At 55.6% G+C, this 26,647-nt stretch overlaps 1 protein-coding gene across 1 annotated transcript in view; it reads right to left on the reverse strand.

The window, feature by feature from the left end:
- Window positions 1-8,429: 8,429 nt before the first annotated feature.
- ALPL (alkaline phosphatase, biomineralization associated) overlaps window positions 8,430-26,647 on the reverse strand; it is a 59,734-nt gene continuing 41,516 nt past the window's right edge. Inside the window, exons 3-12 of the mRNA XM_061184789.1 lie at window positions 23,249-23,368; window positions 22,829-22,944; window positions 21,528-21,702; window positions 20,576-20,751; window positions 17,189-17,332; window positions 15,219-15,288; window positions 12,981-13,115; window positions 10,716-10,907; window positions 10,135-10,254; window positions 8,430-9,429 (exon numbers count right to left, since the gene is read on the reverse strand). Coding sequence (XP_061040772.1) covers window positions 9,164-9,429; window positions 10,135-10,254; window positions 10,716-10,907; window positions 12,981-13,115; window positions 15,219-15,288; window positions 17,189-17,332; window positions 20,576-20,751; window positions 21,528-21,702; window positions 22,829-22,944; window positions 23,249-23,368 — 1,514 coding nt within the window. The 3' untranslated portion in view covers window positions 8,430-9,163. The remainder of the gene's footprint in view (window positions 9,430-10,134; window positions 10,255-10,715; window positions 10,908-12,980; window positions 13,116-15,218; window positions 15,289-17,188; window positions 17,333-20,575; window positions 20,752-21,527; window positions 21,703-22,828; window positions 22,945-23,248; window positions 23,369-26,647) is intronic.

Raw genomic sequence — 26,647 nt, forward strand, 5'->3', positions numbered from 1 at the left:
CCTATAATCACATCTGCCCTGGGAAGAACTAACAGCGTCTCTGTAAATTGAGCTCTAATTGCGGCTTTTAGTGGAGTCAGCTGCTCCCCCATTTCCCCCCCCCCCGCCCACTGCTCTGAATCAGCGAGGTTGTCCCAGCCTGCCCTGCCAGGCCCAGGAATCCCCCAGGATTGGTCTGGCTCCCACTGAGCCAGCGATGGGTCAGGGACTAATGTCCTTCCAGGACCTACTGTGCACGAGGCTCTGAGCCGGGTGCTTTCCATGCAGTGGACTCCAGGTCATGTGACTACAGCTCTGGGAGGCAGGGGCTACTGGGGCTGTTTTTGCAGAAGGGGAAACTGAGGCACAGGGCAGTGAAGTCACTTGTCCAAGGCCACTCAGCTAGGATGTGGCAGAGTCTGGATATAAGCCTAGATCTGTCTGATTCCGAGGCTTTGTTCCCGGCCTGAGGCAGAGGAGACACGCCCCACCCCACCCAGGGGCTCCGAGACCCCCAGCTGATGTTTCTTCCGCACTGGCGTTTGCTGACGAGGCCAGAGGCAGCCCCCCTCCTCAGGCGGGGCGCAGGCCTGTGGTTTCCCTGTTTGTTCTGGAGGTCCCAGCCGCTTCCCCAAGGAGACAGCTAGTGGTTCCCAGGCCACAGCCCCTTGGGCGGAGCCAGACCACGACTGGCCGGCCTGGGAACACTGCCCGCCGGCCCCACTGGGCTCCACCAGGCCCTGGCGCTGGGTGGTCTGGGCAGGGGCCGGGGAGGGCCTCGATCCTGGCCACAGGGCAGGAGCCACAACTGGTGCCAGACACGAGGCTGCCCTGCCAGAGACCTGGAAGGGTCCTGAGGCCGGGGATGGCTAAACTGGGGCAAACATTGCCCTGGGGGGGAGCCCAGGAGGGAAGGCCCCAGGGCCCAGTTCTCTCTGAGGACCTCAAGAGAAACATCCACCCCCTTCAGGATTGTCATTGTTGGGTGGCTGCAACTCAACCATTGAGTTGGTTCAGACAGGAGCCCTCCTTAGAGGCTGGTGGAGAAGCCAGGGTTGGCAGGCAGAAGACCTAGCGTCCAGCCCTGCCCTCCTCTGGACCTCAGTTTCTCCATCTGTACAATGGGCAGGGGTCAGGACTCCATGCTTGACCAGGGCTCCGCCAGCTGGGCAGGCTGTGGTTGTGGGGTGGGCAGCCCAGGCTGGAAGGATCTCAGTTGTTCCCAAAGTCATTTTCAGGGGCTTCTTGTTGCCCCCACCCCCAAGTCTTATAGCCCCCGCCCACACCTCTGACAAAGCCCCCTCTGTTCCCCTCTCCCAGGTGACTGCCTGATGGAGTGGAAAGAGCTCCCATGGGTTTTGGAGTCTGACAGAGCCCAGTTCAAATCCTGGCCACTGGCTCTCTGTGATCTTGGGCATGTTTCATCCTCTCCCTCCCCCATAGCTTTAAATGCCATTGTGACACTTATCCTTCTATCTCCGGCCTGGGCTCCTCGCCTGAACTCCAGATTCTTTCCCAACTACCTACCAGCATGTCCACTCCGAAGTCCAATGGGCATCTCCAAGCTAACATGATCCAAACCAACTCTCTATTTTCTCCCCAAATCTGCCCCCCCATGTGCATAAATGGCATTCCACCCAGGTGGTCAGACCCCAAACTGAAGGGGCATCCCTGCTTCCGCTGTTTCCTCCTCTCCCTGCATTCAGCCCGTTAGCAAGCCCGGCTGGCTTTAATTCCCAAACGTGTCTGGGATGAAGCCCCTTCCCACCACGCTTAGCTGGTCCAAGCCATCACCACCTCCACCCCCAGCAACAGAAAGGCCTCCAGACTGCCCTCCGGCATCTGCTCCTGGCGTTCCTGATCCCTGCATGGCAGCCAGAGCAATCTTTCCATAAGCTGGATCGTGTCGCTCCCTGCGTCTAACCTTCCCATGTGACAGAAGAAGACGCAGGTGCCTATCGTGCCCCACGCAACGCAGCTCCCTTCCACCACTCCCCCTCATCCCATCCACTGTCTCCCCTTTCTCTGGGCTCCAGCCACATTGGTTATTTCTGTCCCTCAAACATATTAAGAGTATTCCTGCCCCAGGGTCTTTGCGCTTGCTTTATTCTACTTGGAATAATCTTTCCTCCAGCTCTTTGAAAGGCCACCTTCTTACCGACTGGGTCTCAAACCAAATGTCACCTCCTCAGACAAGTGCTCCCTGCCCACCAGCTACAGCAGGGCCCCCAGTCACTCTCTGGACCTTGGTTTTCTTATTTGTAAAATGGGGCCAGTGCCAGTGCCCTACCTAAGAGGGTGGAAAGAGATGGTTGGCGGGGAGGGGGGTGCGGAAATGCCAGCGTGAGGCAGGCACTGGGCTCCTGTGAGTCCTCCTCTCTCACTGGCACCCACAGTCCCAAGGCATGGCTGACTCTGAGCTGGCTGGACCCAGGGTCAGGAGACTGGGAGAACCCTTTGCCAGAGGTGGAAGCTGGGCTCCTCTGCCCGTTTTACTGTGTGACTTCAACTTGGTCTCTGATCCTCTCTGGGCTACCTTCCTCCCTGGCCTGCAGAAGCCAACTCCAGCCCTGAGCTTTGTCTGGGCGACAATGGAAAGAGGTCTGTCCCCAGGAGATCCCTCAGGAGTGGAGGGATCAGGGCAAAAGGCCCATCCAGCACTGAATCTTGCCTTGAGGTTGGATGTCAAGACAGCACCTGTTCATACCCCGCGAACAGGCAGCAGCTGCTCAGGCCTTAGCCCTGGAAGGGCTCTGGGAGAAGAGGGAATGATCACACCTTGAGCCTGTCCATATCCTGCCCCAGAGCCGCCTTCTCATCCTGACCCAGCCCCCTGTCCTCAGGGCACAGCCTCTTAGCTACCACTGTTCCCCAGCCAGGTCACCTGAGTGGGCAGGAGGCTGATTACAGGGCCCTCAGCCAGAGTGTTCAAGCCCAGGCTGACCTCAGAGACCCTGGGGCCACCCACCCTGGCCTGGGCAGGGGGAGGAAGGGGGAGGGAGGGGGAGGCAGGGGCTCTGCCCGAGGCTGCTGGGCACTCCCCACCGGGACAAGGGCACAGGCCCAAGAGGTCAGGATCTCCTGACTGACGCCGGCAGCCCTGCTCCCTCGAACCTTTGCAGAGTTACAATCCCGACGCCTCCTTTCTGCTCCTCATCCTGCCCGGTGCATGATTAGGTCCCGCACTCTGCAGCCACCCTGCCTGCCTTCGCGTCCTTCTCCACCTCCTGTTAGATGTGGGACTTCACATAAGTTATCAAATTTCTCTCTGCTTCCTTTTCCTCATCTGTAAACCAGAGACAGTAACAGTCCCTGCCCTCTGAGAGCGGTTGGGCGGATAAACGAGTTAAGCGCGCTGTGAAGCACTAGGAAGAGTGCTGGCCCTCAGGGAGCGCCACGGAAATGTTCACGACTGTGCCTGTAGCCAGTGTTTCTACCACCTCAGCGATTCTAAGCCTCGGTTCCAGTGCGCAGGAGGGAGAGCCAGCACTGGCCAGTGGCGGCCCCCTGCCCCGCCTGCCCCTGCTGGGCTGGTGGGTCATGTGCGTGCCCCCCATCCTGAGGTTGCGGGCAGATGGCTGAGGAGCCAGAAAAGAGCCTGGAGCCATGATCAAGGCAGCATCACAAGGAGGCCCCAGGAAGCCACACAGGAACTCGGAAGCCCAAATCCTCTTCTGAGAACTTAATCCCCCACCCCACCCCCAGATCGGCTGGTACTAGATCTTGGTGGGAGGTCTCGGGGTTAGCCACCAGGGCTAATTATAAACGCTGCTGCTTTGGGGATCTCACTACCTGATTGAAGGGCTTCTGTGGCTGATGGGGCTGGGGTTGTTTTCCTTGGAGAGATTAGCGCCTTGGAGGGGGTTGCAGGAGGTGGACTGGGGGTCAGACAGACCTGGGTTCAACTTGCAGCTGTCACTTACAAGCCATGGAACAGGTCCCTGTGCCCTGCCAAGCCTCAACTTTCTAATCTGTAAAATGGGGATGATATTGTCCAGCTCACAGGATGGTGGCGGGGTATGTGGATGCGTCTAGCATCTGGGGATGCTACTAACCATCCTACAACTTCACTGCCATGTCTTGGGTGCTTAGTAGGGTGTGCGGTGCATTGTAGGTCCCCTGCTCCCTCCTGCCTTCAATCTCAGAGCAGTAAGTTTGCTGACAATCTATCCACTTACATGCTGGTCCAGTTTCCTTCTTCACAAACAGGACTGAGACTCTCAGGCACAGGTTTGGGGACTGCTTCCTCCTCCCCATCTCCATGACCCCAGCTTCCCTTGCCTGGCCTCTTGCAGCAGACTCCTTGTTGGTGTCCCAGCCTTTAATCCTTCTCAAAGCTGCCCTCAAAGCTGGCAGCCAAGATGATCTTTCAAAAATGATGCTCACGCCCCAGCTCCAGAATCTTCCATGGCTCCCCAGGGTCTTCAAGGTCAACCCCCAGCTTCTTGGAATGGCATTTGAGGCCCTCCTGCCCATCTTTCCCACAACGTTTCCTCTGAATTCCCCCTCTGTAGCCTCAGGCTTGCCTCAGTCCTCCTTGCCTTGTCAAGCCCCGGTTCGTTCTTTGCCTTCTGTCTCTGTGCCCACCCCACCTGTGCCCCCAGCTGGTTAGGTGCCCCCTCCATGCCCCCACAGTTCCTTGCCTCCCCACCACCCTGGGATTCCCTCTGGTGGTCTCTGCCATGAGACATGAACTTCCTGAGGACAGAACCTTGGGCCTGTTCGCAGTTGTCTCCCAGGCGTGGCCCAGGCTGTGGCCCAGAATAAGGCAGGGGCCACAAGCTCAGTTTCCACAACGACCAGACAGGTAACACCAGTCCAGAGGGGCTTTGCATAAGGGTACAGGGAACCCTGGGGACTGAGGCAAACAGGAGAGGTACCCCCAAGATGGGCAGCCGTCTCTCAGCTCCAGCTGACTGCTGCCCTGCAGAAATGTGGGGCAGTGCCAGCACACCTTCCAATCTTTCAAAAAAAGCCAGAAATTCAAATCTTTTGTGCAAGTTCCCAATGTTCTGAAACACTGTGAAGATACTCAGTGACATCTGGGGAGCACGTGAGTTGGAAGGTGCCCTGAGCATAAGTGAAGCTGAGACAAGACAACCCAAGCTTCCTACACCCCTTCCTTTCTGTGGAGCAAAGGTTCTCACTGTTGAGTGGGGTGTGGGGCAGCGATTGTGTCCCCTAGAAATCTAGTGAGGAGGGGCTGGGCATGTTGCTAACCATCCTACAATGCACAGGACAGTCCTCACAACAGAGAAGCACCCAGCCCCAAGTGCCGGTAGTGCCGCGGTTGAGAACCTGCTAGAGTTGTTGGTGGGAAACAGCCACTCAACTGAAGACTACATTTCCCAGCCTCCTTTGCATTTGATGGGATCATGTGACTAGTTCTCACCAATGTACTGTGAGTAGAAGGGACATGTGTTACTTCCAGGAAGAAGTGGTTAAAAAGTGGTCCCTCCCACCCCCCTCATTGATGAGCTGGTCAGATAGACGTTCTGGTTAGATAGAACATCTGGAACTTAGAGGACAGTAGAGCCACATAGTGGAAAGAACCTGGGTCCCAGGCACCTGACCAGAGGCACCACCAGATGTTTGAGATAGAAATAAACTCTTACTGTGTTAAGTTCTAGATTTCTCTTTAACAGAAGACAGGGTTATCTGGATGACTAGAAGAGGATTTGTCAGCTTAGCTTCAGTCTTCCTCCCTGAGAAAGCATCTTACTATCACCCTTAGCCTCTAGTTCTGCGGGTGGATGGGTGGAGCTGGGACCTCTGCCTGGACCCCTGGGCTGGATTAGGACTCAGAGCCACCAACAGTCAGAATAAAGGGGTGATGAGTGACGTGAAGGTATGGGGTCCAGCCTGGGTGAGGGAGGCATGGGGAAGACTCTGGAGCAGTGGCGCCTGAGCATCCTTGATTATTCTTGAAGCAGACATCAGTCCACAGCCTGGACTCACGGCAGGAAGAGCTCCTTGTTTCTCATGGGATCCTAAAGGCTCAGTATGTGTTCAGCATGGTGCTGGGACTGTACATTCAGATGCAGGAATGGAACATCAGCGAAGTTAAAGAACTCTCCTGAGTTCATAGAAACGAGAAAGCGATGGAGCAGAGACAGGAACCCCTATCTCTCTGACTCACAGCCCATGCTTTTGAACCCCATCCCAAAGTTTAACAGATATGATGGTGCTTTGTTTGTATCCTTTGAGCATTTACTGTTCTAGCACATGCTTGGGAGCTTTGTCTCAGCCCTTCCAGGGGCAGGTTGGAAGGGCCAGGATGTTCATTTTCCTGGGAGCAGCACTTAGCCAATGAGGGATTAGAGCTGGAGAATAAATACCCCTGCTCCCTCGCCCCAAAGCGGGTTAACTCTGAGATACATCTTCTACACAGTCACCTGGAGGCCCACAGTGGGACTGAGCCCTAGTTGTCCAGAATGGTAACCTGCTTAATAACATATCCTTCCCTTTCCCGGCTGGCTTCCCCACTCTGCCTGGTGCTTTCTGGGTTCCTTTTATAAACTACTTGTACTCAGATCCTTGTCTCAGAGTCTGCCTCTGGAAAACCCAACCTAAGACACAAAGTATGGTTTGCATACCCCAGAGACATGTAAATTGATTTTGGGTGGTACTGGCGAACTTTTTTTTTTTTTAATTTTTATTTATTTATTTTTGGCTGCGTTGGGTCTTCGTTGCTGCACATGGGCTTTCTCCAGTTGTGGCGAGCAGGGGCTACTCTTTGTTGTGGTGCACAGGCTTCTCATTGCAGTGGCTTCTCTTGTTGCGGAACACAGGCTCTAGGCATGCGGGCTTCAGTAGTTGTGGCTCGCAGGCTCAGTAGTTGTGGCTCACGGGCTCTAGAGCGCAGGCTCAGTAGTTGTGGCGCACGGGCTTAGTTGCTCCACGGCATGTGGGATCTTCCCGGACCAGGGCTCGAACCTGTGTCTCCTGCTTTGACAGGCAGTTTCTTAACCACTGTGCCACCAGGGAAGTCCCTGGTGAACTTTTAAAAACAGACTGCTTAAATGTGAATTTAAAGAAGTGTTTAGGGGGGACTCCCCTGGTGGTCCAGGGGGTAAAGACTCCGTGCTCCCAGTGCAGGGGACGTGGGTTTGATCCCTGGTCAGGAAACTAGATCCCGCATGTATGCCGCAACTAAGAGCTTGCATGCCCCAACTAAGAAGTCCGCATGCCGCAACTAAGGATCCTGCATGCCGCCAACTAAGACCCGGTGCAGCCAAAATAAATTAAAAAAAAGAAAAAAAGAACTGTTTAGGAAATGATAGTACAGAGATATGACAAAAATTATGAAGATGGTATGAGAATAACAAATGAAAATGCTGTAATGTACAGCGAAGATGAGGTCTCTGTCCTGGCGAGAATGTAGGCATGTAGTTTAATTTGTTATCCCAGCATCAGCTCGGCTGTGCTTCCCTTTTTGCCAGGACTGCTAGGAAACTCAAAGAGAAATCTGCTCAGCTGCATTTTCATTCTTGAAGGATGTCTGCTTCTGACATACAATTTCTCATCTTTCCAAGTTCATATTTAACTGGCCCCTGTTATGTCATTAGCACTGGCTGCCTCAAAGCCTGGTTGGCAGGAGGTTGGAAATGCATTATAAATAAATAAAGGGTGTCATTAAGTATGGGAACTTTGTAATCAAATTCCAGCTCCACAACTTGAGGGACCTTGGGCACTCACATCACCTCCTGCACCCTTGGCTTCATCATCTATAAATGTGGATGATGGAGGCCTACTTCCTAGTGAGGATTAAATGAACTGAATGCATACAAGCATCAAGCACAGAGATTGGCAGATGGTAAATGATCAATATTAATTGTTAGGATTAGTATCATTATTGGGACTTTGATTCTAAATGAGGAAAGAGGAGCAAACTTGGGGAACTCTGTATACCCCCAATATCAGGTGTAATCTTGAGTCTGGTACCCAGGCTTGACAATCAGGAATGGAAAAATCACAGTCATCTAGGCTGAAGCTCTGTGAGGGCAACCACTAAATTCTTAGGACCTAGTACAGTGCCTGGCTCATACTCAATGCTTATTGAGTAAATGAATGGAGGAACAGCTACAATGGGCCAGGGTGGGCAGTTGTTTGTGGGCGCCATGCAGCAAGGGTGTCCCAGGGCCCTTGAAGGCCGTCCTGCCGTGGGTTTCAGGGCACAGAGGCAGTCTTCTTTAATCCTCATGGCAACCCCAGAGTGGACTGTCTCCCATTTTACAGATAAGAAAATGGAGAGGCAGAGACACAAAGGACTTTGTCCAAAGTCGCCCAGGTAATGAGCGGTGAAGTCCCCAGGTCAGCAGGAGACCCCCTTCTCCCCGTCCAACCCCACCTGTGCTCCTTGGCCCCGAGTCCAGTTCTTCCCAGAGAAATGATCTTATTTCAGTCTCTTCCTCACTGACCACAAAGACTCAGTCCTGTCCTCAGAAATATTTGGAAAGTTTTATTTAAATGTTTTGTGTTCCCTTTTAACCAACATCAAAAAGAGAAAAATTTTTGGCTGTTCCAAACAGGAGAGTCACTTCAGAGAGGAGCATGTGTGTTCAGAGCTGGGAAGTGTCTGCTTTGCCAGGCTGCTCTTCCCAGCCTGGGGCACCCTGGGCTGGACGGCCAGTCCCAGGAGCTGACTTCCTGGGAGCCCCAGGCGGCCTTGGAATGAGTGAGTGAGCAATCCCCCAACCTGAGGAGGAGGACCTGGTCTCCCCTGCAGTTAGGACTGGGCTTGGGGACAGTGACATGAGCCTGGTGGGGCCTGGTGGGTTCCAGAGGGAAGGAGAGGGGAGTGGGAGGGTCAGATCCGGAATGTTCTGTAGAAGCTCCAAGGCCTCTGGGTCTGGAGAAATATGTCTGCTAGAAAAATAAGATGCTTTGAGAAGTTCTGCAGTCTATGCTCTCTGCCTGCCCAAGAGAAACCGACCCTGTTGGCCAAAGGGGCAGTGGGTGGGGGCAGAGGCTGGAGGCCAGCAACTGGTGGAGATTTCCAGAGGGGAGCGAGGTGGGCAGCAGAGAGACTTTGGTTTCCTGGGTCCCCTTTCTGGCAGCTGCAGAGGCTGTGGAGGCCTCTGCCTCCCGCCCCTTGAGGTGTGGGCTGCCGGGGAGTGGGCAGCACTGGGAGAGGGAGGCCAGCCATCTGTCATGGGCTGGTAGATGCCCAGGCCCTGGGCCCTCAGAACAGGATGCCCAGGGGGAGCAGGGCCAGCAGGAACAGCAGAGGGCCTGGGGAGGGGCTGCCTGACAAGCTGGCGGAGGCACAGTGGTCGCGGTTGGCACCGATGCAGGCTGCGTAAGCCATCACGTGGGGGATGTAGTTCTGCTCGTGGACGCCGTGCAGCAGGTGTGCCATGGGGCCCTTGGCGAAGATGGCTACGTCCTCCCCGCCATGGGTCTCGTGGCGCAGGGGCACGGCGGACTGTGCCTGGTAGTTGTCGTGAGCTGCGGGCCAGAAGAAACACTTGCTGAGAGCCTACCAGGGGCCTGGCACTATGCAGTAGCTTCCCCGTGCCCCTTCCAGGTTGGCTTGAATGCCCCCATTTTATAGAAGAGGAAACTGAGGCTCACTGCAGGGAAGTCATTTCGCACCAGGCCACAGGATTTGGGCCTGAGTCTGTTCTGACACAGAAGCCTGCACTCTCAACCCCCAGACCTCACCCGGGCCGTCTGGATTAGAAGGGAAGAGTCAACCCAGGAGAGCCTCTTACCATTGGCTGTGCCATTAGGCCCCCAGGGACCCCTGGGGACATCATGAACAAACATCTAACAATATGGAATGGGATAAGCAGACTGGGAAGGCTCACACACTGGAATATTATACAGCCAGTAAAAACGACAGTGTAACATAGCAAGCACCTGCATGTGCCAGGCAACACGCTAAGCTCGTCAGATCTATCTAGTCCTTCAGACAACCTTAGGAGGTAGATATGGAGGAAACGGAAGCTGAGGAAGGTTAAGTTATGTGCCCAAGGTCACAGAGCTGCTAGATTTTAGGAGGGGATTCAAATCAAGGTTGTTCTGACTCAAGTCTTGGCTATTCTGAGACACCCCCCCCACCCCAGCCTTAACCACAGGACTACACTGTTTCCAAGCTCATCCCTAAGGGGGTGCCCTGTCCCCTCCCAGCTCTGGGCCTTGCAGTCTTACCGTAGTCCACCATGGAGACATTCTCTCGCTCACCACCCACCACCTTGTAGCCAGGCCCGTTGCCGTACAGGATTGAAGTGAAAGGCTTCTTGTCTGTGTCACTCACCATGGGGGCCAGACCTGCACAGGGAGGCACTGGTCCAGGGATCATGTTGGAGTATAGTCCCCAGCCCCCAGCTTGGCAACCCCTGGGTCCCCTTTCAAGGAAGCCACCTTCCAAACCCAATTTATTTCCAACCAGCCATCCTTCAGTTTTCACTGTGCCCACATCCTCCCATCTGTTGGTCTGTCCTTCCATCCTTCCATCCATCCTCTCCTCTCCCCTGTCCATTAATCCATCCTCCCTCTCATTTTTCTACCCATCCATCATCCAGGTGGCCACCCATACACCCACCCAGGCACCACTTCACTCCATCCCCCATCCTGTGTTCCCCCACCTGTCAGTGACTTCTCCTCCCTACCCAATTCTGAGTCTCACACGTGCCAGGCCCTGGGCTTGCCAGGTCTCCCACCCCCACTCCTGCTCCCAGAGGGCAGACCCTGGAAGTGCCCAGTGCCCACCCCAATGGAGGCCCACCTACCAAAAATAGAGTTGCCACGGGGGGTGTACCCGCCAAAGGTAAAGACATGGGAGTGGTCGGCGGTGACAACGGTCAGCGTGTCTTCCACGGAGGTCATGGTGCCTGCCTGTCCGATTGCCCGGTCCATCTCCACCACCTCGTGCAGTGCCTGCTTGGCTTTGCCCTCGTGGTGCCCGTGGTCAATCCTTCCCCCTTGGGACACCAAGGCAAAGGCCTCCAGTGAGGGGGCAGGGAAGGAGATCTGACCCCCAATTCCCATCCCATGACGGCCAGGGGACTCCCCTGGGCCAGGCACCACACCAGGCATTTGACGCAGCCATTCGACCTTCACAGCACCTCAGAAGGCGAGTTGTTGGACCACAGGTCCACGCATGGAGAGTGCAAAGCCAGGGTTTAAAGCAGACCCACCACCCCACTCTGCTCCCAGCTTCTTCAGCTGCTCAGTGTCCCTGAAGACCTCGGAGAGGCAGGGAAGGGACCCAACATGCCTGAACGGCTACTAGGTGCCAGGCATCATAAGCTGACGTCTCGTTTCCCCTTCACAACAACCGTGGGCAGAGATGGGTACGATTAGCCCCGTTTACAGATGGAGCAGCTGAGGCCGGGAGTGGGAAGTGATGTGTCCAAGGTGGGATCTGCTGGGATTTGAATTCAGGTGTGACTCACTGGAAAGCCCTGTTTTTCCATCTCCACTTTGAATACATCCCCTCTGAGGGTAAAGCACGCTCCTAAAGGGGAAAAGCCCTCCATGCCTGGGCAGTGCCTACGGCAGCCTTCCATAAAGGTCTGGGGAAGCCTGCACCTCATGCCACCTCCCCCAGATGAGCACAGGAGGCCTGGCGTTAAGCCTGGCTTAAAGGTCACGGCTAAGGCTGTGTGACTTCAGAGAACACCTTCCATCTCTAACAGGAAGACGATGCCTGGTGGACACTCCCAACTCTGAGGGTCCTGAGCCTGGGCGCCCGACCGCCCTCCTTCCTGCTAGCCTGGGCCTCACCACTGTGGCCTGGCAGGCTGGCAGGGTGGGTCCCTCCTTTGTTGTGGCTCTGGGAGCAGCTGGTCTGGCGGGCCCAGTCTTGGCCCCGCTCACAGAGGACCGCTCCCAGGGGAGCCCGTGCTCACCACCACTGGTTCCTGCCTGGTTCTTCGGCATCAGAGGCCCGTTCAGGGCCAGGCCGAGACCGCCGTGCTTGAGTGGGAACCCCGGGGCTTGGCAAGAAAGCCGCCGAGTTGGGCTGGCGCCCGCTGGCCTCTAGAGGGCAGAGGGGCCTGAGCGTGTGCGTATGTGTGGTGAGAGGATGTGTGCAAATACGTCCGTTGTGTGTGTCCATTTAGAACATGAAAGACAATAGTTGTTAGAACCTTGGAAGATTCCAGAAACTTTATCATTTCCTCTCACTTCCTATTGTGATTGACTTAGCTACTGTGTAATCATAATAATGATAATAATAGAAACATCAAGGATTTATTCTCTTTTGGGCCCTGTTCCAAGTACATTATGTCTCTGAACGCAATGGATGCTAATAACCCTTCTTGGAGAGGGGGACTATTTTTGGCCTCATTTTATGGAAATGTACAGGTAGAGGTCACAGAGCCAGTGGGTGGCAGCATCAGGACAATGACTCCAGGGCCTCACAACAGTGCTGGGAAACCCCAGGAATGTCGGCATACAGCACCCCTGCCTCCTGAAGGGTCTGGCTCTCCCAACCCAGGGGACCCCAGGATATACCAGGGCCTGCCCTGGGCCTTCTCCTCTCTGACCTTGTTCCCACACGGGCCCAGTAACATCAGAGGTCTGCTGTCCAGCTGCGAGGGTTCCTGCAGACCGATGGGCATCTACAGAGGAGGACCCTGGGCCGGCGTCCTTGGGCCCAGCCAGGCAGCTGTTAAGAGCACATTTGTCTACTGGGGCCTGCTGATTTGTCTTTTGGGAGGAGTGAAGCTGAGGGGCCTGCACACCCCTCCAGAGCCAGGCCTTGCGGAGGTATTTCCAAAAGGAAGAAACTTGCCTCCTCTCTCAGGAAGCCTTCCTGGACTAGTAAGCCAGATGTGCCATCTCCACGCCCAGAGGAGAGCTGCTTGTTGGGCTGGGAACTTCAGCACCGCCCCCTTTTCCCCCCTCCCTCCACAACCCATCTCCCTAAAGGAATCTCCCTGCTCATCCCCAAACTGGACAGTCCTCTCTGAGAGCTGGACCGCCCTACCCCTGAACCCATCTGGAAGCTCCCAGGGAAGTGGCCCTGCAGTCAGGCCCTGGACCCCTACCTTCCACCAGCAAGAAGAAGCCTTTGGGGTTCTTGCTCAGGATCTTGATGGCCATCTCCACCATCTCGGAGAGTGAAGGGTCAGTCACGTTGTTCCTGTTGAGCTCATACTGCATGTCCCCCGGCTCAAAGAGACCTGAGGAGGACCCGGGAGGATGTGGGTGTCTCAGGGAGCACAGGCTCCCCACACACAGCTTGGGGGTAAAGTGGGGGGATGGAAGCTCATCGGGGTGGCTCTTGTGGGCCTGACTTGAGCCAGGTGCTTTGGGCGTGCTTCCTCCTTTGATCTTCTTAGCCACGCCATGGTGAGAGGGACCACTGTGTCCATTTCACAGAGGAGGAGACTGAGCCTCAGGTGTTCAGTACCTTGTTATTTTCAGCTGCTAAGTGGGAGACCTGGGATTCCAATCCATCAGCCCACCCTGAGCCCATAGAGCCCTGGACATGGCCGAGGACTGTGTCCTGGCCTCAACAAGGCAGCCTGGGTGTGTATTTACATGTCATTTACAGGTCAGGCTTGAAGGGCTCAGTGCCCTGTGCAGTGAAACAGAAGAAGGGGTCACTGTCCCTTCTGTTCCGAGCTCGGTTTTTTCCCTTGTGAAGTAAGGAGAGTGATCCATTTCTTACCCATGTCACAAGATTCCACAAGTACTGGGTTGGTGTTTCCAGTCCTGGATGTCCTTCCAGAACACCTTGCCCTTCCATGAGTGCATGCAGCCAAGCAAGAGCTCCAATTAACAGAGTGCTTACTCTGTGCCACACGCTGTCCTATGTGCTTTGGAAGCACTGAGGCGCCAGCCTCTGAGATGGCACCCAATAATCCTCCCTCCTGGAATTCATGCCCGTGTGTGCCCCTCCCTCACTGACTAGGGCTAGCCGGTGTATCCAACAGAACACTGTAGAAATGATGGTGTGTGACTTCCAGGCCAGGGCATAACACACTGTGGCCTCGGCCTTGCATACTCTTACATTTCTGGGGGAAGCCAGCCGCCATGTTGTAAGGACACTCAAGCAACTCAATGGAGAGATTCACGTGGCAAGGAGCTGAGGCCTCCTGCCAACAGCCTGCACCAAGTTATGAGCCATATGAGTGGGCCACCTCAGAAGCCCCAGCCCCAGACAAGCCTTCAGATGACTGCAACCTCACGAGAGACCCAGCTAAATCACTCCCAAACTCCTGACCCAGAGAAACTGTGAAGGAATAAACTGTTCAACAATCATTATAAATAAAACAACTTTACAGTTGTTTTAAACTGTAAAGTTTTGGGATAATTTGTTATGCAGCAACAGGTAACTTATATATTAGCTCACTTAATCCTCATGACAACCCTGAGGTAGGCCCTATTGTTATCCCCATTTTACGGAGGACTCATTATCCTTATTTTATAGAAAACTGTGGCACAGAGAGGAGAAATCACTTGCCCAAGGTTGCATAGCTCATGGGTGGTAGGAGCTGGATGTGAACCCAGCACTCTGGCTCTAAGATCCATGAACAGAACTTTCTTGCTCCATGGGTACATGCATAACTCTACACAGCCAGTGTGGGGTATGGGGTGTGTGCTGTGTGACCCAGGCAAGAAGAGAGCTGTGTGTGTATCTGAGGGATCCTCCAGGTGCCCAGGGGGCAGTCTAAGCCCATAATTTCCAGTGACACACCCAGGACCCAGGGGCTGTGTTCCTTGAGAAAGATTTGCAGGAGGTTTTGCCACCACTTGCTTGGCCCAATAGCCAGAAGGGAAAGAGGACCCAGATGTCTGCATGGTGGCACTCAGGGTCTCATTCCACCTGGCCTGGAGCCGCCCCCAGGCCCCACACCTGTTTCCCACTCCCTGGGGAAATGGGGGCAACCCCCAGTCAAGACCACTGGCGACAATCTAGCTGGCTTCTGCCCTGGCAACACAGCAGGGCTGGCTCTGGGTCCCCTTGCTCCTCAGTCTAGGACTGCTTAAGTCCCAGCTCCAGCCAGGGTCCAAACTCACCTGGGCCCTAATTCTAACTGGCTGTGTGGCAAGCCAGAGGTCGTTTCCTTTCTCTTGAGCTTTGTTTCCCTTTGTGCTCAGTGGAGCTATTCACCCTGCACAGCCAGCAGATTTCAGGTCTAATTCTATGAACCAGAACCCCTCCCTCACCCCTCCCAGGTCCTGGAGCCTGAGGGCAAAGGTCCCTAAGTAGGGGGGCAGCCTGGGACCTCGTCCCCGGGGCACCCAGCTGGATGTCCACTCCACCCCCCTCCACTTACCCAAGAGGTAGTCCACGGTGTAGGGGTCGAGGGCCAGGAGTTCGGTGCGGTTCCAGATATAGTGAGAGTGCTAGGAAGGAGGGCGGTGTCAGCCAGGCCGGGGCTGGGGAAGTCAGAAGGACTAACCCCAGCTGGTCTCAGAGTCTGCGGCATGTACTGGTTCTCTTCAGTCATTTAAAATCCCTCCCCGAAGACCTACCATCCCTGCCTTCAAGAAATGGCAAATAAATGGGCAATTTTAATGCAGGGAGATGAGAATCTGGAGACCAGAGACCACTGTGAGCCTAGAGGCAGGATCAGAGAGGGCTTCCTGATGTCCTAATGGGGCCTTGAAGGACAAGCAGGAATTGATCAGCCTGGGGTCAGGGAGTAGAGTTCCAAGCACGGGGAGGGATCAGGGAGCAAAGAAGAGGGAGGCGCAGATCACAGGGGGCCTTGAGTGCCCACTGAGAGGTATGGGCTATGTGTATTCTGAGAGCTGTGGAGAGCCAGGGAGGAAGCAAAGCCCTAGCTCTGCCCTGGGGACCCCATCCAAGGGGGAGATAAAGGAAGTACTGTTTCCCCAGGGCACAGAGGCCATGGGAAGGGGCTGGCCAGCTTGCCTGGTGATGGCACCATTCAGGCCTAGACTGGGGGGTCCCAAACTACCAGGGATCAGCTGTGTGTCCACTGGAGAGCCCCTTGCCTTCTCTGGCCAATGGCATTGGGATCAGAGGTTTCTGAACCTCAGGGACTGCTTTGGGAAGGAGGGTGGGAAGGCTAAGAAAGTGGAGCTCCCCTCCTTCACTGAGATGATTCTCCTACGTTATCTCATTTGTCCCTCACATCACCCATACAAGGTAGGTACTGCATTCTCATTTTACGGATGAGGACACTGAGACACACAGATTAACCCATACTAAGGCATGATTTGTGAAGAATGTGTGGCTTATCCGAAACCTCAAAGTGATACCCTGTTCGGTCCAGTGATGTGGGCGCCTCTCTCCCTCTTGGTGTCTAGACTGAGCTCCAGGGTAAGCCCCCCGCCTGGGCAAGAAGGATTAAGCTCTGGTCCCATGTTCCAGGCAGAGAAACTGAGGCTGGGAGTGGCGGTGTCTCTCGGACTTGGGCTGGGATGGGGCTCTGGTCCAGCCTGAGCTGACTCAGGAGTGGGAAAGGTTCAATGCAGCTCAGTCTCACCCCTACCAGCCCTGGGGGGCCATTCCCCAGCCCCTACCCCCCACCTCGCTCTTGGCCCAGCCCTATCCCACAAGGCCTCCCCAGGGGCCAGTCCTGGAACCCTCAGAAACCCAACCCCAGAGTGACATCAAAGTGGCTGTCAGGCTGTTCACCACTGTCTTCAGCCCTGACCGCAGTCATTTCCAGACCCCAGCTGCCCCAGGCCCAGCGGCCGGCAGACGGATTTTAAGGGCCAGAGCTGCTCCAGGGAGCCTGCGCCCAGGTCTTCCCACGCTCCAGCAGGCCAGCACGTGCCCCGGCCCGGCCCCTCCCTGCTACTTCTGCCTGCAAGACCCTCCCAATATTGCCTCCTGCCCCTCCTCCCCCTTGTCAGGGCTTCTCAGCCCCACCCTTGTGGTCTGTCCCCTCTGGGTTCCCGTAGCTCCTGGGCGTCTCGCCATCCAAGCACACAGCATTCCACGTTTCCTTGACCACCTGACTCATCCTTTGGACCTCATGCCTAGCCAGGGGCCCTGCACACAGCAGCCGTGCAGGTGGACTGAATGTCTATGCAGGTTATTCCTTGGCCCACTTTCCTCCTTACTGCCTGAAGGTATTTCACTGTGGTCTTGAAGGAAGGACTTGATGGGCACCTACTATGTGCCATTCATATATCTGTAAGGCCCTCTGAGCCCGTTGAAGTAAGAATTATGACCCCATTCTACAGAAATGAACACGGATTCAGAGAGGGCTCCCGCAGCCCTGCCCACTGCAGGCGTCCCCTGCAGCCATCAGGCCCCCGGACAGGCTACCTTGTGTTTCGGTTTGAAGCTCTTCCAGATGTCGATGAGGTTCAGGCCGTCCAGCCTCGTGCCCCTGGCCTTCTCGTCCATCTCATACTCCACATCGGTTCTATTCTTGGGGAACATGTACTTCCGGCCGCCCCCCATGATCACCTAAAGGGGACACAGCCATGAGGAGCCCAGGGCGCCATGATGTCCAGAGGCTCCAGAGGCCCCGCCTGGAGAGCTGGGCTCCTGGGGGCCCGGCGGGTGGGGTGGAAGCTTCTCTGGCATGGCGAGTCCTGGCTGCAGTCCACGCTGCCCTCCCCGAGCCTCCACTTCTCCAGCTCGGGGGCAGGGATGAAATCACGAGGCTATTGGGACGTGATTTGGGCTTCTGGGTGCAATATTGGAGCTAACCTCCCTTATTCGGCTTTCCAGAAGCCTGACGCGTAACTTGGGCTTCTGTGAGAATAATACCATTTACAGAGTGTGTGTCAGGCACTAAGGACTTGAGATACATGATCTTATTCAACATCATACCAAGGCTGTAAGGGAACCCGTGTCACCTGTTTTCCAAATAAAGAAATGGGTGTAGAAATGTGATTTCTTTCTCATAAGGCCACACGGCCAGTGAGGGGCAGAGCCAGGATTCGAACCCGAGGCTCCTCCAGCCCCAGCACCAGGGCCCTGCGGCGTCCATGGAGCTGAGGAAGGGGACTCTGAAAGCCTCCTCCCCCCACAGCCAGGGAGGTCTTGGGGCAGCCCAGCTGGGAGCCTGGCAAACAGCGGGCCAGTACCCACGTCTGTGTAGTCACCACCAGGCTAATTTTACCCACTGTGCTGACCCGCTTGGGCAGACGGACACGGGACTGTTTGTTTTCCTGGGGAGTCCATGTTTGAAGTCCTGGCTATTTTTAAAACGGGGGCCAAGCGCATAATAGCCACCGCCCGCGGTGACCACCACACCACCGGTGTCCTCCTGTCACCGTGGGCGTCAGCCCAGGCCGCTGCCCCTGGCTGACACCTTGGGAGAGCAGACCCAGTGACAGCTGGCCTCAGATCCATTGTCCTGGGACTGGCATTTCATGGGCACCCTTCTCAACCTTCCATTCCAGCTCCCTCCTCAGAACCCAGGTTCCACAGGGTGGAGGGGGAGCCAGGAGTCCAGGCCGGTGGTACAGGTGGTACAGGTGAGGGGGGGGGTACAGGCTGGCCCCAGGACCAACCTGGATCCTGGGGAACCAGAAAGAGCTCTGAAGTCAGACTTGGGTTTGAATCTTGACTCTACTGCATCTTGACCAAGGGCTTGTCACTTAAGCTCTCTGCACCTCAGTTTCCTCAACTATAAAATGGAAGTAACGCCCACGCACAGGACTGTCCCAGCCACTGGACTGTCCCAGGAGGAAATGCAGTGACGCGGTGCAGTGCCGGCACCTGGGGCTGGCCTCCCGTGGAAGGTATTCTCAACGGCCAGAAGTAGTAGAGATCCAAGTAGTTCCATGGAGGCAAGTTCCTCACTGCCAGCTCCAGCCAGGAGCTCTGGGGGTAGGGCAGGCTGTTAAAAAAGGAAACGGGGACCCCGGGTCACTGGCCCCCCACCCCCCCAAACTGTTCCCACAGAACCTGACCCCTTGGCATTTTCAGAATGGAAAATGAAGCCCCCAATCTTCTTGCCTGGAGCCTCATCATTTCCAGCCCCAGCAGGCACTTCACACACTCATTAAACTCCCAAATAACAGACTTGCTGTTTGGCTTTGGGGTTTGGGTTTGTGCCTTTCATTTTTCTTTTTTTCTTTTTTTTTTTTTTAGCAAAAGATATTTATTTTCAGGGCGGACACCAGGATTTTTGTTTCATGTACAGCCTGGGGGCTGGGGGGCTTTGGGGTGGTGGTGATGCAGGGGCAGATGGGAGAGAGAAGGATGAGGAGGCTGAGAGAGGAGAGGGAGGAGGGGCAGTCCCCACAGCTGCCCCACCTCCCCACTCACGCCCTAGCTCATCCCCCAGCGGCCTCTGCGGATTACCACCCCCCTAAACCCAGTTCACACCCCTCCCCCCCGCCCGCCCCCACCAGAGAAGCCTTCCTTTAAGCTCCTGTCCCCTTCTCAGGCTGTTGCTGCCAAATCTCTCTCAAGAGCAGCCCGTAATTACACCCTGTGCTTGTACAACAAATGTTCTCACATCCATGACCTCATCTCAGCCTCCAGCGGCCCTGGGAGGGGGCAGGTGGGGCTCTCTGTCCCTGTTGCACAGGTGGGGACACTGAGGCTTGGGGAGGGGAAGCGACTTGTCCCAGGACATGAGTCAGGTACAGGCAAAGTCAGAACGGCGGCTTTGCCTGAGACAGTCACTTGCTAGGAGCGATCAACAGGGCTACGTGTCCCAAGAGGGGCAACTCAATCCACTGCTCAGAAAAATGAGGGGCTGGAAGAGGGGCCAGGTGGCACTTAGAAATTGGGGGGATGGCATGGGGGGGCAGAGGGTGGGTCTGGGAGCCAGGAAGTTTGTCTGGTGGGGGTAGAAACAGAGGTAAGGGGTAGGAGGGACCTGGGGGCTCTCTGAGCCTCATTGAACCCCCATTCTAGGCTTGGGGGCCGAAGTCCCCTCACCCCCTCACCAGCCCCTGGCAGTAGGTAACAAGAGTCTGAAAAGGGAACAAGCCAGAGGTTCTCATTTAAGAACAGAGAGTAGGGACCCATCTGAACATCAGGTGGACAAGGCTGGGGTGCACAAGTGCTAAGCCTGCTCCGTATGTCAAAGCTGGTGTTTCAGGGCAGGGACATGTGGCTGCTCGTGCATAAATGCTACCACTTTCTGAGCACTCACTAGGCATTGCGCCCAGGGCTAAACTCTACAGGGATTATTTTATTTAGATCTTGCAATGGGCTTATAAGGTAGGTACATTTCACAAAAGGGTTGTAGAAGGGAAGGCTCAGAGAGGTTAAGTAACTGACCCAAGGTCACACAGCTAGCAAACAGCAGGGCAAGGATTGGAACCCAAGTTTTAAAGTAAGAGCTCGGGTTAACCAAGGCCCACACCACCTTTTCTCTGGGCATGCTGCCTGAGGGCACGGGACGCGTGCCTGTCTCTGCATGTGGGAATGTACAGGGCAGGTACTCCCCTGAGATGGCACTGTGTCACCCCCGCGCTCCAGTGCAGCGCCAGTTTCCAATTTACAGAATAATCCCTGGGCGCCTGGTTCTTGAGGCGTGGTGGCGGCCACATCAGGATTCATCCCTCAGCCCCACCGCGGAGAAATCCTACAGTGCCTCCCTGCCCCAACCGCAAATCCCCTAATGGGCTGGGAGCCCTCCCAGGTGCGTGGGGAGCCAGGCCAAACTGCTTTTCCCGGGCCAGTCTAGGCCTGAGGCCTCGGACCCACAAGCCCCTACTCTGGCTGCACTCCCGCACTCGCCTCGATGTCCCTGACGTTGTGCATGAGCTGGTAGGCGATGTCCTTGCAGCCCTGGCTCAGGGCCTCCGGGGGCATCTCGTTGTCCGAGTACCAGTCCCGGTCAGCAGAGTGGGCGTAGGCGGCGCTGGGGGTGGCGTGGTTCACTCGCGTGGTGGTCACGATGCCCACGGATTTCCCTGGGGTGTGGGAGAGGAGGGGTTGGCTTCGTCTGGAAATGGGCGTGTCCAAGCTGTCTTCCCCCTCCCTCTCCTAGCTAAAGACAGGTCAGTTCTGCTGCCTGCCTGGGCCCCAGTCTCCCCATCCGTACTAAAGGTGGGGTTGGTGGCTTCCAAATATCCGGGCAGCTCAGATACTCTGCCTCTGTGACCCTCGCCCCTCCTGAGGGCCCTTGAGCTGTGAGCACCTGGGCTGGAGCCCTCCCCTCCACCACGGACCCTGCAGAGCCCCACCCCGCAGGAAGCCCCCCGGCTGCCCTGCAGGAACACAAGGGCCCCTCCGCAGGGCTCTCAGGTGGAGTGCGGTTCTGTCACCTATGTCAGCCGGCCTCATAGCCTGACTCCAAAGTCCCTGGGGGCACGTGCCTCCCAATTCCAAGGAGGAAGGGAGAAGGGGTAGACATTTACTGGACTCCCACGGGAACAGTGCTGGGCTCGTCCCTGACCTTCCTCACACTAAACCTGGGAAGGGGCTCTGTGTTCATGCCCATTTCATAGTCAAAGGAATAGACTCACGGAAATGAGCTGGGAGCAAACGCACACCTGAGTGACCCCCTAAACCACTAGCTTTCGCTGTCATGGAAGGGAATCCATGACTATTTCACAGAGGCCCAGAACCTCAGAGCTGGAAGGGCCCTGGAGAGCATCTTCTTCTACCCTCTCCCCACTGGACGGTTGGAAAGAGGCTCAGACAGGCCACAGAGCCAGGCCCATTCCCCACCACTCGCCCCACTCACCTGCGTCCTTGGCCCAGCGCAGGATGGAGGTGACCTCGTTGCCCTGAGTGGTGTTGCACTCGGTGCGCTGGGTCGCTGCGCTCACTCCCACGGTGCCCTCATTGGCCTTCACCCCACACAAATAGGCGGTGGCGGTGCCTGCGCTGTCAGGGACCTGAGCGTTGGTGTTGTATGTCTGCAGCAGGGAAAGGAGGGTCAGGAGGTGGTCCGGCCTTGGCCCACTCTGCTGCCCTCCGACCCCCACTCACACCATGGGGCCTGGGCACGAGGGAGACAGAGGCCTCCCGCGGCCTTGGTTGAGCCCTGCTACCCACCAAGGTCCCCCCGGAGCCACAGGATCACCTAGCTGCCTGCTTCCTGCCCACGCCCTGTGCCCTGGCAGCCAGGGTAGCAGGAAGGGGCGGGAACACAATGTTCCAATATGTGGAGACTCGTTTGGCAGAGAAATGGGGGCTGGGTCAGCTCTCTCTGGGTCTGGGGCTGCAGAAGCCAGAAAGGAGGAGGGGGAGGCAGGTGAGCCGTGGAGAAGGGAGACGGAGGGGGTTCTTGAGGGAGTGAGGGAGGCTGGGGAAGGGGAGGGAAAGTTAGGGGGAGGCAGGATCTAGGATGGGGAAATGGGGACCCCCCCCCCCACTATGCAGACCTCTGGTCTGAGACTATCTGCCTGTCTCCCTGCCCCACCAGCCTGAGAGCTCCTTGAAGGCCAGAAAACATTACAGTCCCTGCTATTCCCCCAGAAGGGAGCCCAGGGCCTGGCCCAGAGTGTCTAAAGGACCTTTATTATGTGACACCACCGCCACCAGCAACTACAACACCAGAAACAAAGCTACCACTTTCCATCTGAGCCGCCTTGGGAGAGAACGAACGTAACTGAACCCCATGCAAAGACTACACACTGCGTGATCCCGTTTACGTCAAATACAAAAGCAGGAACAGCTAATCTATGGTGTTAGAAGTCAAGGAGCAAGGACTGGAGGGGGGCGCGGGGGGACCCTTGGCTGCCGTCATGTTCAGTTTCTCAACCTGGATGCTGGTCATACAGGCACGTGCAAAGTTTGTGAAAATTCACTCTGTACACCGGTGCACTTCTCTCTATGTATGTTATGCGTCAATAGATTTTGAAATCAATGAGCTGAAATCCCCAGAGTCTTGGGAAGCAGCCGCTACTGTCCTCACTTCACAGAGGGGCCACAGAGCCCCTGGGAGGGCTGACTGCATTGCCAGCACGTTTGAGGGTTCCAGCGAATGCCATTCCCCTGCCCTTTCCTCCTAGAGGTGGGAGGCTTGGGGCTGGAGCTCACCTTGGAGAGGGCCACATAGGGAAACTTGTCCATCTCCAGCCTGGTCTCCTCTCCTGGGCTGTGGTGGAGCTGACCCTTGAGGATGCGGGCCGCCGTCACCGTGGAGACGCCCATCCCTGTGGCGGGGGCGGGGGGCGGGGGGGCTCAGTCTCTCGGGCTCCCAGCCTCTCCAATCAGCCCTCTTGGGCACCCAGAGCTCCCTAGAGTTAGGTGCCAAGGCAGGCTGAGCAGTGGGCACCAGAGCATGACTGGGTGGCCCCTTTGCTCCTTCCCTCCCGAGACCCTCGGGGTTCACAGCCTGGCACTCCCATCCTCTTCAACATGCCCCCAGGGCCCCAGCCTCTACAACACAGCCACCTTCACCTCTGCCTGGCTCCCTGGGCCCCCATCCAGCCCCTCCCTTGGGCCCCCAGGCCTCACCGTCTCCTAGGAACATGATGACATTCTTAGCCACGTTGGTGTTGAGAGTCTGAAGCCTCAGGGCATTTTTCAGGGTCTGCTGAGCTTGGTCTCTCCAGTACTTGGGGTCTTTCTCTTTCTCTGTACCGACAGAGAGGCAGAGTTATTTGGCAGGGGGTGGGGCAGCTTCCCATCCCCAGCCACTACAGACACCAACTTCTCATTGCAGAAGGCTGCCTGGACTCGGCAGAGGAAGCAGTAGTTGCCCATCTCAGACAGCCGTCGTGAGATCTGCAAAACCTATGCCAGTCCCATCCTCCAAACGAGCCTGTGGACCCTGGGTCTTCTACCCACATCTGAGACTGGAAAAACCAAGGCTCAGAGACACCAAGCGACTTGCCCAAGAAGGCCACACCGCTCTGGCAGACACTGGCAGAGCTGGGCTTCACTCCAAAGCCCACGCTCTTTCCTTCCACCCAGCAGAGAGACATTGTGCTAAGGCAGCAAATGAACTGTGCTAGCACAATTAGGAGGATGATGTTTAACTTATTCAAGAGAACAAACTACTTCCAACTGCAGGAGCCCCCAGATGTATCCAGCCATCAATTATAAACTCTGCTTGGCTTATTCATTAAAGTAGGCTCCGCAGCAACCTGACTTAGCAACAGCTATTTAGCTGTGCTGGAAAGCAAGACTTGCCTGTTGTTTAACGTATCAAACTTAAAGTAGCCGAGAACAGCCTCACTCCTGTAAGGATAAATTAGCAAAGAAGACGTTCTGTGTCCCTAATCTTGAGAAAAATTGGGAACCAGCAATGCCCTCTCCTCTCTCTCTCTCTCTCTCTCTCTCATGTCCATGAGTCTAGTCGTCAATTCTCCAGTGGAAAGAACACTCTAGTGCCCGACAGTCCTCAGTTAGAACCGCATCTGTGCCAAGCAGCAGCTGTGTGGATAAGCGAGTTCCCTGGACCTTAGTCTCCTCCCTGTCAGATGCAGGTGTTTGTACTTTCCTCTCGGGGTCTTCACGAGGACGGGATTTAGATAAGGCAAGCGACACACCTGACCCACAGGAGAGGATCGATGCCCCCCCACCCCAGTAAGTCCTGGAATCCCCTCTTCTTCCAAGCAGAGGCCCAGGATCCCTGTCCACAGGGGTCGGGGTCCCTGCCACCATCTGCTGGTTTGTCTTCTGTACTCGGGCCCCATCAAACCTGCCCATGGAAGTACAGAAGCCTAGAGAGGGGAGCTCCTTGGGGATTCTCTCTTTCAGTGGCCTCCATTGCATGGATGGAAGGCTGAGGCCAGCAGAGGTGGGAGGGTCCTGTCCAAGGCCATGTTACACATTCATGGGCTGAAGACACAGGCCCATGCTGTGCGGGTGAAGAGCGCAGCTCTCCTTTCTTACACACTCACGGTACCCAGGCTCGTGCCAAGCGCCCCGTACACGGCAACAGTACCTTCCCCTCCCCACAGCCTTACAGGGTGGCTACCATTACTTCCTCCACGTTGCGGAATGAGGAAACAGGATTCTGAGACTGAGCCGCAGGGGAACAGAAAACCCACACATCTCCATGGCTGTGCTCCTGCCTGGGGCAGGCAGCGCAGGCAAGGAGATGGAAGGAAGCAGTTCTCCACCTCAAGCCTGGGACCCATCCACGCCCCACTCCTCCCCCTAGAGGTCCCATCCCCACCCTGATGCCTTAGTCCCCCACCTTCACGCTGGCAGCCCCCAGCGCCACATCTCTCTTCTGAAGCTCCCCAATTTCAGACCTCACGGGCGATGGTCCCTGGCTGGAGCCCGGAGAGCCTTGGCCCTTCCATCCAGCTGTGCGCCTTTAGGCAAGTTCCTGCCACTCAAGTTTCTGCCCCAGAAAAATGGGAGGACATAGCTACTCGCAGGCAGTTCTAGGATCAAGTGAGGTAAAGCCTGGGCAAGTGCCCTGAACCAGTGTTGTTTTTTTTTTAAACTTGGGTTTGTTTTATTTCCAAATATAAGCTTTTCTTATAAATTTATCTTTTAATTGAAGTATAGTTGACTTACAGTGTTGTGTTAATTTCTGCTGTACAGCAAAGTGACTCAGTTATACACATAGATACGTTCTTTTTCATATTCTTTTCCATTATGGTTTATCCCAGGATATTGAATATAGTTCCCTGTGCTCTACAGTAGGACCTTGTTGTTTCTCCATTTTACATGTAACAGTTTGCATCTGCTAACCCCAAACTCCCTGGGCTAGTGGTTTTGATCAGGGATCCCACTAGCTCTGGGCGGGTTTCAATCTCCCTCCCGCCTTCCTCCCACATACCACGGTGCCAGGGCTTTGGTCAAGGAGCTTCTTTGGCCATTTGGGTGCCATCTGGGTGGTGATGAACTTCTACCCACCTTGCCCTCCCCCCAGCACCTGGCACAGCACCCCCGGGGCTGGGCTGCCATCAGCCTCCCTGTTCCCGTTGCTACTTCTCCAGGTGAGCCCTGTTACCCGTTTGCCAGTTCCCCGCTGTGCCTGCTCCCTGAGAGACTGGGACTCTGGCAGAGCCCTTGTCTTTTTCACCAGCGCCATCCCAGGGTCCGAGAAGGGTTCAGTGGGTGTCAAACTGACTTTATTGTCAGAGGACTGGTTTAAGCAACAGTGGCTTTGGACAACTGAGTATCAGGAGGCCATTGTTTTTGGAGACCATTAAATGACACTCAGAAATGCTCGTGCTGTAATGACTGCTACGTGAAGAGTGCTTGTCAGTACGTACTGTGTGACTCCATTTATACGAAGCTCAAAACAGGCAAAACTCGACTAAGGTGACAGGAGTTAGCCTAGTCATTTCCTCTGGCTTGGGGCAGGGCGGGGCAGGGGCAGTGGTTGGGAGGGGCACAGGAAAGCCCTTGGTGTCCCATGATCAATATTCTTTCTTGATCCGGGTGATGGTTACATGGGTACAAAAATATGTCAAAACTCATCAAGCTATACATTTAAGATTTGCGCACTTTGCTGTAAGTTACACCTAATTTTCTTAAAAAAGGAAAAGACCATGATGTAACACCACTACAGACCCATCAGAATGACTAAAATGAAACATACAAAAAACTGAAGCGCTGAATATTTGAAGATTTTTCATTTTGTCGCTTCTTCGTCTTCTCACATTTCATCCACCTGCTCACCTTTCGCTCAGGTGGGTTGTGAGAGCTGAGAAAGCAGGGACTCGGTCCCAGAGTGACCTTGGGCCCCCAAGGACACGAGCCGAAAGGCATCATGGGATCGCAGAGGGAGCAGTGGCCTGGGAATCTAGCAGCTCAGGTTCAGTCCCCAGGGCTGCTACTGACTTGCTGTGTGACCTGGGAGGGCCAGTCCCTTCTCTGAATCCCAATTCCCTCATCTGTTGAAATATATTCTTCCTACGAGCGCCCACTCCCTGCCTGCACTGTGAC

Source organism: Eubalaena glacialis, chromosome 3, assembly GCF_028564815.1.
Source record: "Eubalaena glacialis isolate mEubGla1 chromosome 3, mEubGla1.1.hap2.+ XY, whole genome shotgun sequence".
Taxonomy (NCBI): Eukaryota; Metazoa; Chordata; class Mammalia; order Artiodactyla; family Balaenidae; genus Eubalaena; species Eubalaena glacialis.